This window comes from Macaca nemestrina, chromosome 19, assembly GCF_043159975.1.
Source record: "Macaca nemestrina isolate mMacNem1 chromosome 19, mMacNem.hap1, whole genome shotgun sequence".
NCBI lineage: Eukaryota > Metazoa > Chordata > Mammalia > Primates > Cercopithecidae > Macaca > Macaca nemestrina.
Window position 1 is genome coordinate 78,519,859 of NC_092143.1, and position 15,555 is coordinate 78,535,413.

General features: G+C 36.3%; 1 protein-coding gene across 5 annotated transcripts in view; it reads left to right on the forward strand.

Moving 5' to 3' along the window:
• The window catches only part of LOC105478860 (protein tyrosine phosphatase receptor type M), an 826,332-nt gene that overhangs the window by 341,715 nt on the left and 469,062 nt on the right, over positions 1-15,555 (forward strand). For all 5 annotated transcript variants that reach the window (XM_011736570.3, XM_071085869.1, XM_011736565.3 and 2 more), the window contains exon 5: positions 13,286-13,401. In XM_011736570.3, the coding sequence (XP_011734872.2) occupies positions 13,286-13,401 (116 nt within the window). The remainder of the gene's footprint in view (positions 1-13,285; positions 13,402-15,555) is intronic.

The following is a 15,555-nucleotide window of genomic DNA, read 5'->3' on the forward strand; positions in this document are numbered from 1 at the left end:
ATTACATAGTTTCTCTCCTATATTCTGGCATATTATATTGATTAATTTTGGGATGTTAAAACAACCTAGCAGTCCTGGAACACATCTCACTTGGGCATGGTGTATAATCTTTTTTTATATGTTGCCATGTAGCAATGAAACATTATACAAAGTTACTGGGATATATGATACCTTGAATTCTGAAATCTTAAAATTATACAGAATCATGCCATATTATTATGATGCCAATTTAAAAATAAAATAATACAGTGAAAAAGAGATAAAGCCCTTCTAAACTTCCATGTGCTGTATATTGGATAAATTGAATACAAAATCCAAGACTGTCCTGTATTATTACTTGGACAATAGGAAATAAGTCAGCAATTTCTTTAAATATTAAAGTTTATAATATGGCCTCCTAAATTCAAAGTTATTCTTATTTTTAAAAATAGTATTTTCCTTATTAATTTGTGTAGTCACACATTGCTTACCACTCCCAAATTTAGATTTTTAATGAAGATTTATTAAATAGTGTGATTGAAATAAGAATAACAGTGACAGAGCACAAATTAGAATTGTTTTCGGAATTATGTTCTGCCGAATAAAAACAGATTCATGTGCTTTGGTTGAGAGATGTGTGGGATTCAGAATTAACCTTTCATTTTAAACATGTGGGAACACAATTTGGACTTTTCTCCAAAGGAATATCATTCTTCTTAAGATACAGTCGACTTCTAAAAGTTATTTATATGTAGTGGCTACCTTAGTTTTCTCTGATAAGAATGTTGAATCTGTTTTTCCACTTGAAAAGTTATTCCACTGAAGCCTATTCTTACCTTCCAAGGAAAACAAAACTGACTTTTACCTGAAACATGTCAGGAGAAAAATTTTCTGCTTCTATCACAAGAATTACTTGACTTTTTTTGACCTATAATTTCATTCGTACAATGAAGATAACAGTAATGTTTTTCTCAGTGAGTAAATATAGGGACTACATTAGTTAATGCACATAAAGAATTTATCACAATGCTTACCACATTCTAAGAATTTAATTAATGTTATTATTAATATTCTTATTAGACACTACATCGTGATAGACTTGCTAGAATTAGTTAGCTGCTAATGGTAAACCTCTAAATAGCTAAAATGATTGATATCCTAGATGGGGAAATTTAGTTGTATGTCCATTGTTAAATTCAAAAAATGTTTGCAAAATATATTGGTTCTCAGTATTAGAGTAAGCAGTACCAGGCTGTTCTTTTTGGCAGCAATTTGCTTCCTTGTTTGTGATGATATGTTACACAAATAGAGACAAAAATATTAACTCTGTTTATTCTGGTGGTTGGGCATGCATCCCGTACATTTCAACCTATGTCATTGCATTAAAAAGTAAGTTAAAGCAAAAGGGGGTTAGGACATAGTCCTCTTGTTCCACTTTAGTTTGCACTTTGATCTCACAAATTACTCTTCTCTGATTTTGTTGCTAGTATTTTTATGCAGACTTTGAAGAATCAGTAATAATGAAACATCTACAGAACGATTTATATCTTGGTCAATGATAATTACTGGCTTTGGGATCAAAGGCTTATTTGAGATCAATTAATACCTAAAAACCTCTATTCTTTCTTAGTAAGAAGCAAAGAATATGGAAGCGATGGGAGGATTGGAGAATTGTACTAAGAACCTGTTTTTTATTCATGGAAGATATTTAGTTTTTAAATCTCCTACAGGTTTTAGAAGAAAGCTGGCATAGCATTTTGAAAGGGTATCCAGGAGACAAACGGACCTATAAATTTGGAGAGAGAGAGAGAATGTTTCTTTCTGAATATGAGATAGATTGAAATTTCTATTCTAAAGGTGGTATACACCTGATATTACAATTAAAGTAGTATTGAAAGGTTCAGAGCATACAGCTCAGCATGGGATCTAAACTTTTCTGGCTGTCAAGCTCTTTTTCTTGGGTCGTTTTCCAGGTTCCAGTGATAGATCAGTTATTCTAAATAGTAAGGAACATTTTTGAGGGCTAAGTACGAGGCACAGAGAATGCCTTGGCTTCATCATCTTATTTGTTCTTTATATCAACACTGCAAAATAGGTACTTTAAAAAAATCTCCATTTTACAAATAAAAAAATTTTGTGAAGATTGAGGTTTAAGAACTTTTGCATATATTCAGAGATAGTAAAGGACTGAAGGAAGTATTGATGCTTGAACACAAATGTGCTGAAATACAAATCTGAAAATAGTATCAGCCTTAAGCTGCTAGCCACCTGAAAATGGTTCTAGGATTTATAGCACTAAACCAGGGGAATCTAGGCATCTTAAAAGCTTTGAAGATTATATAAGCCTTTAATATTTACTGAAAAAATTTACACCATTAGCAGAAAGTTTGACTTTCATGTTCTTGGAGGAAACTGGTCTCACAGTCATTATCTTAAGTGAAATAACTTAGAAAAACAAAACCTACACGTGTTCACTTACAAGTGGAGCTAAACAATGTGTACATATGGACATAGAAGAATAATAGACATTGGAGACCCTGAGAGGTGGGATGGGGAAGGGGGTGAGTGATGAGAAATTACCTATTGTGAATAACGTACACGATTCAGGTGATGGGTACATTAAAAATCCAGACTTCATTGCTATGCAGTATATCCAAGGAACAAAACTGCACATGGACCCCTTAAATCCATTAAAATACAAAAATTTAAAAGAAAGTAGTATTCCCAAACTGGGCATACCATGGGTGAACAGACCTTTAGCGGAACCAGTGACAGTTCTCATATTCGCATTATTTTTGACTATTACGTTTGCTGATAGAGTGTATGCATTTTATAACTTTCTCGAGAAAGATTACAGAAGTTAGTACTTATTGTATTTTTTAAAATAAACAGCAGAAATATACTTCTCACAGTTCTGGAGCCTGGAAGTCTGAGATCAGGGCGCCAACACGGTCAGGTTATGGTGAGGACCCTCTTCTGGGTTGCAGACTTCCATCTTTTTTGTTGTGTCCTCACATGGCAGACAGAGGGGGAAAGAGCTGAGTCCTTTTCTTTTTTAAAAAGATGTTATTTTAAATAATAAGACCAAAAAAATAAATTGGCACATAATTGTACATATATATGAGGTATAGAGTGACATTTTGAAACATGTATACAATGCATAATGATCGACTCAGGGTTAATTAGCTTATCACCTCAAACATTTATCATTTTTTTTGTGCTGTTAATATTCCATGTCCTGTCTTCTATTAACAGGTATTTGCAACTATACAAGAAATTATTGTTTGTTATAGTCACCCTACAGTACTGTAAAACACTGTAACTTTATTAATACTTATATCTATCTGTAATTTTGTATTCATTAGCCAACATCTCTTTGTCCCTCTACTCCCTACTTTTCTTACCCCCAGTAACCACTATTCTACTCTCGACTTCTCAGGTCAACTTTTTGTTCTCTCTTACATGAGTGAGAATGTTGTATTTGTCCTTCTGTGCCTGGCTTTTATCACTTAACTCACATCATGTACTCTAGGCACATCTATGCTGCAGTGAATGACAAAGTAATAGTACTTTTGAAAAGGTGGTGAAAAAGATCTTTCATACCCTGATGGTAAAAATGTGAATTGTTACACGCTTTCATGGAAAGCAGTTTGACAGTTTGTGCCAAATGTCTTTTAAAATGTGTGTTTTAAAAATTATTTTTGGCCAGGTGCGGTGGTTGACGCCTGTAATCCCAGCACTTTGGGAGGCCGAGGCGGGCAGATCACGAGTTCAGGAAATCCAGACCATCCTGACTAACTCGGTGAAACCCTGTCTCTACTAAAAATACAAAAAAAATTAGCCAGGCGTGGTTGCGGGCGCCTGTAGTCCCAGCTACTCCGTAGGCTGAGGCAGGAGAATTTTATGAACCCGGGAGGTGGAGCTTGCAGTGAGCCGACATCGCGTGCCACTGCATTCTAGCCTGGGCGACAGAGCAAGACTCCGTCTCAAAAAAAAAAAAAAAAAAAAAAAAAAAAAAAAAATTGATATATAAGTGTGTATTTGGGGGTATATGTGATAATTTAATACATGTATACAATTTGTAAAATGGAAGCAGTGTAATTGGATATCTATCACCTTAACTATAGTCTTTTCTTTATGCTAGAAAAATTTGAATTATTATCTTCTAGATATTTTGAAATATACAGTAGATTTTGCAAACTGTGGTCACCCCGTTGATCTTCAAGCACTAGATTTTATTTCTAATACATGTATATTTGTACCCATGAATTAATTTCTGTTCATCCTGCACCCCCACGCCCCCTACCCATCCGAGCCTTTGGTAACCATTAATCTACTCTTTAGTTTCATGAAATCCACTATTTTAGCTCCAACATAAGAGTGAGAATACACAGTATTTGTTTTTCTGTCCTTGGCTTATTTCAGTTAACATAAGGCCTTCCGGTACCATCCATGTTGCTGCAAATACAGAATTTCATGCTTTTTTGTGGCTGAATAATATTCCATAAGGTAATATGAGATATTGTGTTTGTGTTTGAGTGTGTGTGTGTATCACATTTTATTTACTTGTTGATGGACACTTAGGACGACTCCATATTTTGGCAATTATGAATCGTGCTGCAATAAACATAGGAGTGCAGATTTTTCTTTGATATATTGATTTCCTTTCTTTTGGATATATACCAAGTAGTGGAATTGCTGGATAATGTGGTAGTTCTGTTTTTAGTTTTTTTGAGAAACCTCAATGCAGTTTTTCATAGGGGCTATACTAATTTATATTCCCACCAACACTGTACAAGGGTTCCCCTTTCTCCACATGCTCACCAGTGTCTGTTACTCCCTTTCATTTTGATAAAAGCCATTGTAAGTGGAGTAATGTGATAGCTCATTTTTGTTTTGACTTGCATTTCTCAGATGATTAGTGAGGTTGAACATTTTTTTTACTGTACATGTTGGCAATTTTCATGTCTTATGGGAAAATTCATTAGAGGCTCTTAACAGAATGGGTTAAGCAGAGGAAAGAATCAGTGAATCTAAAGACATCTACTTGAATGTCCAGTTTTAAATTGGACTGTTTGTATTTTTGCTTGAGTTATTTGAGCTTCTTATATATTCTGATTGTTAGTCCTCTGTCAAATGGATAGTTTGCAAATATTTTCTCCCATTCCGTGGTCTCCCTTCACTTTGTTAATTGTTTCCTTTGCTGTGTAGAAGCTTTTCAGCTTAATGTAGTCCCATTTGTCTGTTTTTGTTTTGGTTGCTCTTGAGGTCGTACACAAAAAATCTTTTCCCAGACCAATGTTCTGGAGTGTTTCACCAGTGTTTTCTTTTGGTGGTTTCATAGTTGCAGGTCCTAGATTTAAACCTTTGGTCTATTTTGATTTTACTTCTGTAGATGTTGAAACAGAGGAGGCTAGTTTCCTTTTTCTGCATATGGTTCTCCTGTTTTCCCAGAAGTAGTTATTGAAGAGACTGTCCTTTCTTTGTTCTATACTCTTGGCACCTTTGTCAAAGACAAGTTGGCTACAAATGCATAGATTTATTACTGAGTTCTCTGTTCTGTGGCATTGATCTATGGGTCTGTTTTTATGCTGGTACCATGCTGTTTTGGTTACTAAAGCTTTATACTACATTTTGAAATCAGGTAGTATGATGCCTCCAGCTTTTTTATTTTTGCTCAGGCTTGCTTTGGCTATTTGGAATCTTTTCTGGCTCCATATAAATTTTAGCATTATATTTTCTATTTCTGTTAAGAATAGCATTAGAATTTTGATAGGGATTCCACTGAATTTGTAATTTTTGAGTAGTATTGTCATTTTAAAAAGTATTGAAACAAATGATAACAGAAATACAACATACCTAAACCTATGGGATTTTCTTCTTAATTTCTTCAATTGGTTGTTCACTAGCATGTTTTTAAATTTCCATGCATTTTTGTATTTTCTGAGGTTCCTTTTGTTATTGATTTCTAGTTTTATTCCATTGAGGTCAGAAAAGATACTTCATATTATTTCCACTCTTTTGAATTTGTTGGGACCTGTTTTCTGGCCTAAGATATGTTCTGTTCTGAATAATGTTCTATGTACTATGAAAAGAAAGTGTATTCCATAGCATTTGGGTGAAATGTTCCATAGACGTTAGTTATGACTATTTGGCGTAGTGTGTAGTTTAATGTTTCTCTGTTGACTTTCTGTCTGAATGATTGGTCTGTTGATGTTCCCTACTATGACTGTGTTACAGTTTATCTCTCTCTTTAGATCTATTAATGTTTACTTTATATACTTGGGAGCTCTGGTGTTGGGTGTATAATATTTATAATTGTTTTATCCTCTTAACAATCCCTTTATCATTATCTAATTACCTTTTTTGTTTTTACAGTCTTTGATTTGCACTCTATTTTGTCTGAAATAAACATAGATAATCCTCCTCGTTTTTGTTTTCCAGTTAGATGGAATATCTTTTTCCACCCACTTCACTTTGTCTTACCTATGTGTGTGCCTTTATAGTTGAGGTGGATTTCTTGTAGGAAGAATTTAATTGTGTCTTGGTTCTTTGTATGTTCAGCCTTTCTATGCCTTTTAGTTGGATAATTTGGTTCATTTGCATTCAATGTCATTATTAAGTAAAGACTTACTACTGCCATTTTGTTGCTTAATTTCTGGTTGTTTTGTAGCTCTTCTCTTTCTTTCTACCTTTCTTAATACTGTAGTTAAGTGATTTTCTCTGGTCACATGTTTTAATTTGTTGTTTTTTGTATTTAATGAATCTATTAAAGGTTTTGCATTGTTGTTACAATTAGGCTTATAAAATATATCTTATAGATATAAGTCATTTTAAAGAGATGACAACTTATCTTCGATGACAAATAAAAGGACAGAAAAATGGAAAAAAATGCTTTTATGCTTTAACTCCATCCCCTCACATTTTGAATTTATGTTGTTTCAATTTGCATATTTTTATATTGCCTATCTCTTAACAGGTTGCCATACCTATTACTGTTTTTGAAAGGTTTGTCTTTTGGGCTTCATAACAGTTACAAGTGGATTGCACACCACAGCTATAGTGTTAGAATATTCTGGATTTGTCTGTATATTTATTTATTTATTTATTTATTTATTTTTGAGACGAAGTCTGGCTCTGTCGCCCAAGCTGGAGTGCAGTGGCGTGATCCTGGCTCACTGCAAGCTCCGCCTCCTGGGTTCACGCCATTCTCCTGCCCCAGCCTCCCGAGTAGCTGGGACTACAGGTGCCCGCCACCGCGCCCGGCTCATTTTTTTTTTTTGTATTTTTAGTAGAGACGGGGTTTCACTGTGGTCTCGATCTCCTGACCTTGTGATCCGCCTGCCTCGGCCTCCCAAAGTGCTGGGATTACAGGCGTGAGCCACCGCGCCCGGCCTCTGTATATTTAATATTATCCGTGGGTTTTATATACTTTTACATGTTTTCTTGTTGCGCATTAGTGTTTTTTTTTTCCTTTCGTATTGAAGAATTCCCTTTAGCATTTATTGTAAGATAGATCTAATAGTGATGAATTTTCTCAGCTTTTGTTTGTCTGGGTAAGACTTTATCTGACCTTTATTTTTCTATGGATAGCTTCAGTGGCTACAGTATTCTTGGATGACAATTTAAAAAAAAAATTTCCACACTTTGAAATTGTCTTCTTATACATTCATGTTTTCACTTAGGTCTGTTGCCATATGAACCCTGGTTCCTTTATATGTTATTTGCTTCTTTTCTCTTGCTGCTTTTAGGATGCTCTCTTTGTCTTTGACCTTTGAGAGTCTAATCATTATAACTTTTGGGGTAGTCTTATTTGAGTTTAATCTGTTTGGTGTTCTCTGACCTTTCTGTCCCTGGATATTTATCTCTTTCATGTTTTGGAAAGTTTTCTGTAATATTTTTTTTTTTGAATAAGCTTTTTGCCCCTTGCTGTTGCTCAGCTACCTCTTGAGCACCAATAATTCTTAAATTTGATATTTTAAGGTATTTTTCAATATTTTGTAGACAATCTTTGTTCCTTTTCATTTTTTTTCTTTTTACCCCTCTGACTGAAAATTTTCAAATAGCTGTCTTCACATTCACTGATTGTTTCCTTTGCTTGACCCATTCGGTTGTTAAGAGCCTCTAATGGATTTTTTTTTTTTTTTTTTTTTGAGATGCAGTCTCATTCTGTCGCCCAGGCTGGAGTGCAGTGACGGGATCTCAGCTCACTGCAAGCTCCGCCTCCCGGGTTCACGCCATTCTCCAGCCTCAGCCTCCCGAGTAGGTGGGACTACAGGCGCCCACCACCACGCCAGGCTAATGTTTTGTATTTTTAGTAGAGACAGGGTTTCACAGTGTTAGCCAGGATGGTCTCGATCCCCTGGTCTCGTGATCTGTCCTCCTTGGCCTCTCAAAGTGCTGTGATTACAGGCGTGAGCCACTGCGCCCGGCCCCTAATGAATTTTTTAATTCAGCAAATGTATTTCTTAGTTTCAAGATTTCTGTTTTTTTTTTAAATTTTTTAATTTTTTTTAACTTTCTCTGATAAGTTTCTGAATTGCTTTTCTGTGGCTTGTTAGAGATCAGTGAATTTCCTTAAAATGGCTATTTTGAGTTTTTGGTTATAAAGTTCACATATCACCATCTTGTTCAAATCAGTCACAGGTTCCTTGCTTTGTCCATTTGTAGAGGCTGTGGTTCCTCATTTGTTTTTGTTTCTTGTGGATGTATGTCTATGTCTTTGTACTAAAGGGTTGGTTATTTATTCCAGTCTTCCCAGTCTGGCTTGTTTTGGTTTTTAGTGGATATGTTTGCTTAGAGCTTCTTTGTAATTTACCTGTTGATTTCCCTTTTTTTCCTCTGCTAGGTTACTGCCTAATTTTTGGCACTAAGTGACACCTTAAGCCAAGGTTTGCCTCAGTTATAGGAAACAATGAGAGTGCTACTTTCCCTGAATTTGCAGGGTCCCCAAAGGGATGTACTGGTAGTGTGGGAAGGCTGGTTAAGGGTTTGTGCAGAAAGGATGAACAATTCTCCTACAGTGAGGTACTGCTTAACAGCCACTCTGATTTGGCATCCCTTTGGCCAAGTTACAGAGAAAGTTTCTAATGCTGGGGCAGCAGTCCTGCTGAGCCCTACCTTTGTCTCTGTCCTTAGGAATATTTATCCCTTCAGGCACTCTCGATGCTTCCTTTGGGTTGGGGAAGGGACAGATTTCCTGCCAGGCAATCCAAAATAGTGGGGAAATTGTTTACCCACTTTGACCTCATTTTTTCCAATGTAGAAATTATGAGTCAGAGGAAAGTTTCCGGATACTTTCTGCTGGGCAGATTGGGGGTTGGGGTTTCACAGATCTTGAAGTCTGGTTTTTTCCCTCTGCTTAGAAATTTTTCGTATCTCTGACTCCTGGAATAGTCTCATCCTCATATTTGAGTTCTCGGCTATTGCTGGTGATAATCTCTGTGCTGTATATTTATTTATTTATTTTTTGTGGGAGTGAGTGAAGCCAACTTGCTTCTATGCCACCATTTCAGAACTGGCAAAAATGCATTTTTTTATTAGTAATTTCTAATAGTTTAATTTATGAAAACGTAAAGGTTTTAATTATGAAAACTTTTATCTTAGTATTATATGTAATGGAAGCAAACGTCAGTGTTCAATAATGGGGGATGTTTCAGTAAACTTGTTTATGTATGATATATATTAGGGTTTCTCAACCTTGGTGCTGCTGGGATTTTGGTACCGGCTAATTGTTTGTGGTGGGGGCTATCCTGCACATTTTAGGATGTTTAGCAGTGTCCCTAGCCTCTGCTTTCTAGGTGCCAATAGTACTACCTTTTAGTAGCATAATTCTGCTGCGATACACCAGGAGTCATACTGAAAATAAATATTTAACAACCCTTCAGCACAGGCTCAGAACTGACCACCTTAACTCAGCGGGGTAAACTTTAGAATAGTGGCCCCAAGTGCAATATCCCTTTAACCCAAGTTATCATGAAAAATGGCTACACACCCAGACACCTTGTGTTAGAGACCTAGCTTGTTGTAGTAACCTGTAGCTGGAGGAGAGCAGGATTAGGTGTCTGGGAAATCCACTGGAGAGACCAGCACCAGGGAGAGAACCTACTGTTCTAGCATGCTGGATAACTTCAGCATTTAACACCTCACAGGGAGGTGGAAGGCGGGGGTTGGTCAGCATGTGGAATGAAGTCTTCAAAGCATTGTCCTTAGATATTATTGGAAGGAAAACTTTTCCTTTTCTGATTTGGGTCCAGTGGTTGGGGACCTGCAAATTAACTGAAAGAGACAGATTAAATGCAGAAAAGGCAAGTTTATTTTCTCATTTGCAGGCCAGAGTTCCCAGCAACGGAAAACTCACTAAATACCCAGAGATAAAGATTTATATTCCAAATTTAACAAAAGATTGGGGGGTGGTTTTAGGGCTTCAGTGGGAAAATGTAGAAAGTTCTGTTGGGCTTTTTGATGGTAACGGCAACAGGCAGTTTGTCTACCTGGCAGCTGAATTAGGCACCTCCCTTATAGGGGAGTTAATGGCAACTATTTTTTCTGGGAAAGCTGTGTTTTAGTCAAATACTTGAAGTTCAGATAAGATTTCTTTCTACATCTTCTTTTGCCCAAATGTTTTCACTTTAAAATAATCTTCATACCAACTCTGGGGATATGAATGGGTCCCCGTATTTTCCCCATGTAGAAGTTCCTTCAAAAAAAGAAAGTAGGTTGATTGCTGTGCAGAGACATTTGTGTTATAAATTGTAAGGTAAGAGATCTATAAAAGAGAGTGAATTCAGATTAGAGCAAGGAAACAAAAAGAAAACAAAGAATAATAGTTGGAACAAACTATAAACTCATATTCTGAGTCCAGAGGGCAGCCCATTGAGATTTCTGGATGTTGGGTTTGAAGCGTCTTCAGTGATGATGGTAGTGTCCCAGCCACAGTTACTTCCCGGAGCAGAATGTGGAAGAGGCAGGTATTCCGGTGGGCTTTCTGAGGGGCCCACGTGGTGATGGTGATTAATCTTTTGAAGTTATATCAGGTCATCCAGTTTCAGCTTGCATGGCTTTGGGAGTATGCTTAGAATTATTTCATGGGGGAATTTTTTTTTAATGTTTCCAGTTAAGGACACATGTACTATTAATGGATTTATTAGAAGAAATTTGTTTAAATTTCCTTGACAAGAAAACAGCTTTTGGCTTCTAATATATTCCTATTAATTGAGTCAAATCTTAAAATTTTTAGTGAACTCTATTCACGTTGGGGACTTGTGGTGTAAGTAAACCTAAAATTATAATGATTATAACGTTTTTTATGTGGTAAAAATTTCATTAGTTTCAGATGAGAGAGAGAGTAGAATTCTACAGAAATTGAAGTCTAAAATGAACAGTCTTTAAGGATAGGTGGATGGTTTTAATAATTTTAAGTAATATGAATTTAATGATGATAATGAGTATTTGCTGAGTGTGAGGCGATACCATCAAGTTCTGTTGCATCAAGTGTTGTGGCTATTGTGATATTAGAAGGCCTAACCACAAGGTGAGCGAATCTGCAGAAGCTTCATGGAAGGAACAGCGTTTGAGAAACACCTTGAAAATTCCAGCGGGCAGACAGGGGAGCCACTGCAAGTGGGATGAAGAGATAAGGAAAGGCAAAGATGGTGGGAAGTCTGGGGAGAGGCACTGTGGCTTCGTAAACCGAGCCTGGGGTTTGGAACTGGATATACTGGAGTTTGTTCTTCTTCGGACACTTACTAGCCAAGTACCCACAAGTGTTCCCCCTCTTGGAAATGGAGAAAATATCTCCCTCACAGAAGGTTTGTGAGTAGTCAGTGGAAAACTTTCTGGTGCATAAGTACCCGATATAGGTTACCTTGTTCCATTTTCTAAAAACAATGGGTCTTTGAGTATTTCAGGAACAAAGACTAAAAGAGAAATTCATTTAGGGACTTTTTACAGAGATCTTTTAAAAACACAGAATTATGTTATTCTTGAGCAAGGGGTAATTTGATGAAGTTGGTGAAAAGCAGAGATCATAGAGTTATATGTTAATATATTAGTATTAAGAAACAATGGTCCATGGTTATATTGCTTTATTGGAAGTTATTTAGAATATTTTGTATGCTGAGCATCATGAATACTTTGAATTATTAGTGGCCTCCAAATTAATAATGGGGCTTTCCTCTGTGTTTTTGACATTAAATTAAGGTTTTCTTTGTTCTTTGGTAGTAACTCAACTTCCATTCCTAATTACATTCTGCCCAGGCTAATACGAGCCCTAGTTTGTAATCTTTTGCTACCCAGTAGTGGGGCACCCTTTTTTGAAGCTGCCTAGACATGGCTGAAGACACATTGGCAGTGGGGAAAAGCTGGCAAGGCATAACAGATGTATTCTAGTTATTATCTAGATTTATCTGTCTCTCCCAGAAAGTATGATTATATTCTTCCTTTTCTGTGCCCACCCTTCCCGCTTTGTTACTCTTTCACTCTATCATTGTTATAATAAGGGAATGTTTTCCTAAACGTAGAATTTTCATAAAATTTAAGTCCTGACTTATCATTCTAGTTCCTGGACACCTGTTTTCAGTGTGATGCAGAAATTGCTTCTCATACCAAGTAGGAATAATCCTTTATTTCGACAGCTGTTCCATATGGACAATGTACATTACTAGACAATGGTGTTCACCATTTGGAATCCTTAGTTCTTGAATTGGAAATAAGAATCAGCAAACATTGCCATGCTATGGCAGTCTCAGCATCATTTCACAGAGCATGTCTAAAGAAATAGTATTTTTGGCAGCTGAAAAATATTACATAAGTAATGCTGCATACCAGTTAGTGGTATTAAAATATATATTATGTACAGCTGTGTACTTGGCTTGAAAAGCTTCCTTGATAACATCATTTAACTTCTTACTGTTCTTTTCATGTTGCTGGTATAAATATCTAATATGTTTTTGTTCAAAACATCAATTAGGTTTCAGTTTAATCTTTATTAATACAGATCTGTTATTACAAGAAGACTGCTGAGCTATGATAATTTGCACAGCAGGAACAATAAAATAACTTCTTTCTGTTTCGTTCTATTCCAGAATTCTTGGCTTTCTGTTATTCTTTTACACAACATACCAAAACTTTTTATGATATTTTTAAAAATTATGTTAAATACTTAAAGCTCATATAAGCAAAAGCATTTTTTTTTTCCCCAAGGTGAACAAAATCGAAAGGCCAAAAATTGCAGGTAGATTGAAGAAGACATACATTAGTTACAAATCGCCACTTCTAACATCTTTCATTCTTTTTCTTTATGTAGCCAGGACTCCTCACTTCCTGCGGATTCAGAATGTGGAAGTTAACGCCGGCCAATTTGCTACCTTCCAGTGCAGTGCCATCGGCAGGACCGTGGCAGGAGACAGGCTCTGGCTACAGGTACAGTAACTCATTTTCACCTGTTGATGAGAGTCCAGCAGGAAGAATACATTCACCCTGGAGGAGGAACCCAGAGAAACAGACTCAGATCCTAGTATAAGAGTCTCCTTCTTTGTTAATAAGTAGCCAGATTACTTAGTAATCTATAAAAGCTAATTATTTTTGTTTATGCACCTTTTGTGAATTTCGTTTTTTTCCCCTTTGCTTATGCTTAGTTATCTTGCTTGGAAGATCAGATTGTCAAATGACTTATATGACAGTTTATTAAATTACAAAATGTAGCACTCTTCTCCTAAGTCCTCCTCTTGAGAAAAATCTAAAGAATCTCTCTTTCTCTCTTACACACACACACACACACCCCACACCACACTTCATAGGCCTTTTTGTCATTTGCATTTCCAAACTGTAAGCTTAAACTTAGAAATTAATACATATTTTATTTTGAGTTTTTAATTAAATTTTTTGGTGTAGTGTTCAATTGTGTGACTTGTTTTATATTTATTCAAATTCCACCGTATGTGTTTTGCATGGCAGAGGGTTGCATGGATAGATCCATGCTCTCAAGAATCCTGACAGAATGAGTGGGATTAAATTACCTGTCCCTTCTAACCAGAATGCCACCCACTTCTCTAAGCTCTAGGTTTGAGGTTTCCCTCACCTTAGTATTCTCCAATTGCGTTCTTGTTTCTTCCTTTTAAGCATTAATCTGGAGGCTGCTCATTTTTCATCTTGAGTGGTGTTGATTTTTTGTCCTTATCCTTCCTTGTTTTGTTTTGTGTGGGTTTCTGTTTTCAAAAAAAGTATTATCTATTTATTTTTAGTTTGCTACTGAGTTGAACTGTCCTTTGGGTTTTAACCCTTCTGTGTATGCGGTTGTGTTCCGCACCACACCGGCTTCCACTCCATTATGCGTGCTGGCCTTGTCTCTGCACGTGCTGTCTCTCCACCTCCTGTCATGCCTCGCAGTGTAATTATGATTGTGATGGGTGACTTTGTGTGACACTCCGTGTACAATTTTTAAATCCTTTATTCCTTTTAATCACTGCAATGGAGATCAGTAGTTCTTTGCTTTGTTTTATATTTGTCTTAGAGACAGGGTCTCTCTCTGTTGCCCAGGCTGCAGTAGAATGGTAACATCATGGCTCATTCAACCTCCCGGGATCAAGTGATCCTCCTGCCTCAGCATCCCAAGTAGCTGGTACTACAGGCACATGCAACCATACTTGAGTAATTATTTTGTCATTTTTATAGGGATGGATTCTCCCTTATTGCCCAGTCTGGTCTCAAACTCCTAGCCTCAAGTGATCCTCCTTCCTTGGCCTCCTAAAGTGCTGGGATTACAGGTGTGAGCCGCTGCGTGCAGCCCAGTAGTATTTTTATTCCTCTGTTTCTGGGGAAAATGGGAGATATTTGAATGTACTGTCCCAAGATTAATCAGCAATGGATTGTCAGATGGGAAATGCATTTTGGAGAGACTTCTTGTTTTCTGTCAGGATGCTCTACTCCTCTGCCCCGTGTCACTCTCTTTTTTTCATATCCTACTGTCCCTTTTAGAGACATTGCTGGCCAGGAAGTGTATGCAGAGGATTATATTGTATATTCCAAGTTCATCTTTACTTTCTTCTTTGTAGAAGTTTTGTAACTGTTAACTTAAGAACATTTTGCGGCTTGTGAAAACTGTCTTCAGTATTCAATTTCTTTTTCTCTTTCTAATCCACTTCCCAGTTGTTTTAAACTCTTGATGTTAGAATTCAGAATTGTTTTCTTAGATAATGGCTATTGGTATCAAACACAATCAAGATTGGCCATCTGTGGTAACTGATGAGACGAACATCTTATTGACATTTTCCACAAAGTATTAAGCACCTTATAAAAATGAAACTATTTGTTCCTTTGATTTATTTCTAGAAATCTTAATTATTTGTGGAAAAATATGTTTTGCTTATAATATTTATGATAATATTACTTGAGAGAATACAATATTAATACTATATTAAGTCTAGGGAATATAATATAAATACTGTATTAAGTCTAAACTCTTTCCTCAACAGAATCATCTTAGATATTCCCAAGACTTTACAGGTTTGTGAGGACATGATTTGCTCTTTTTATTTTTGCAGATGTCCTGGACTTGGTGTACTCCTACTTAAACTT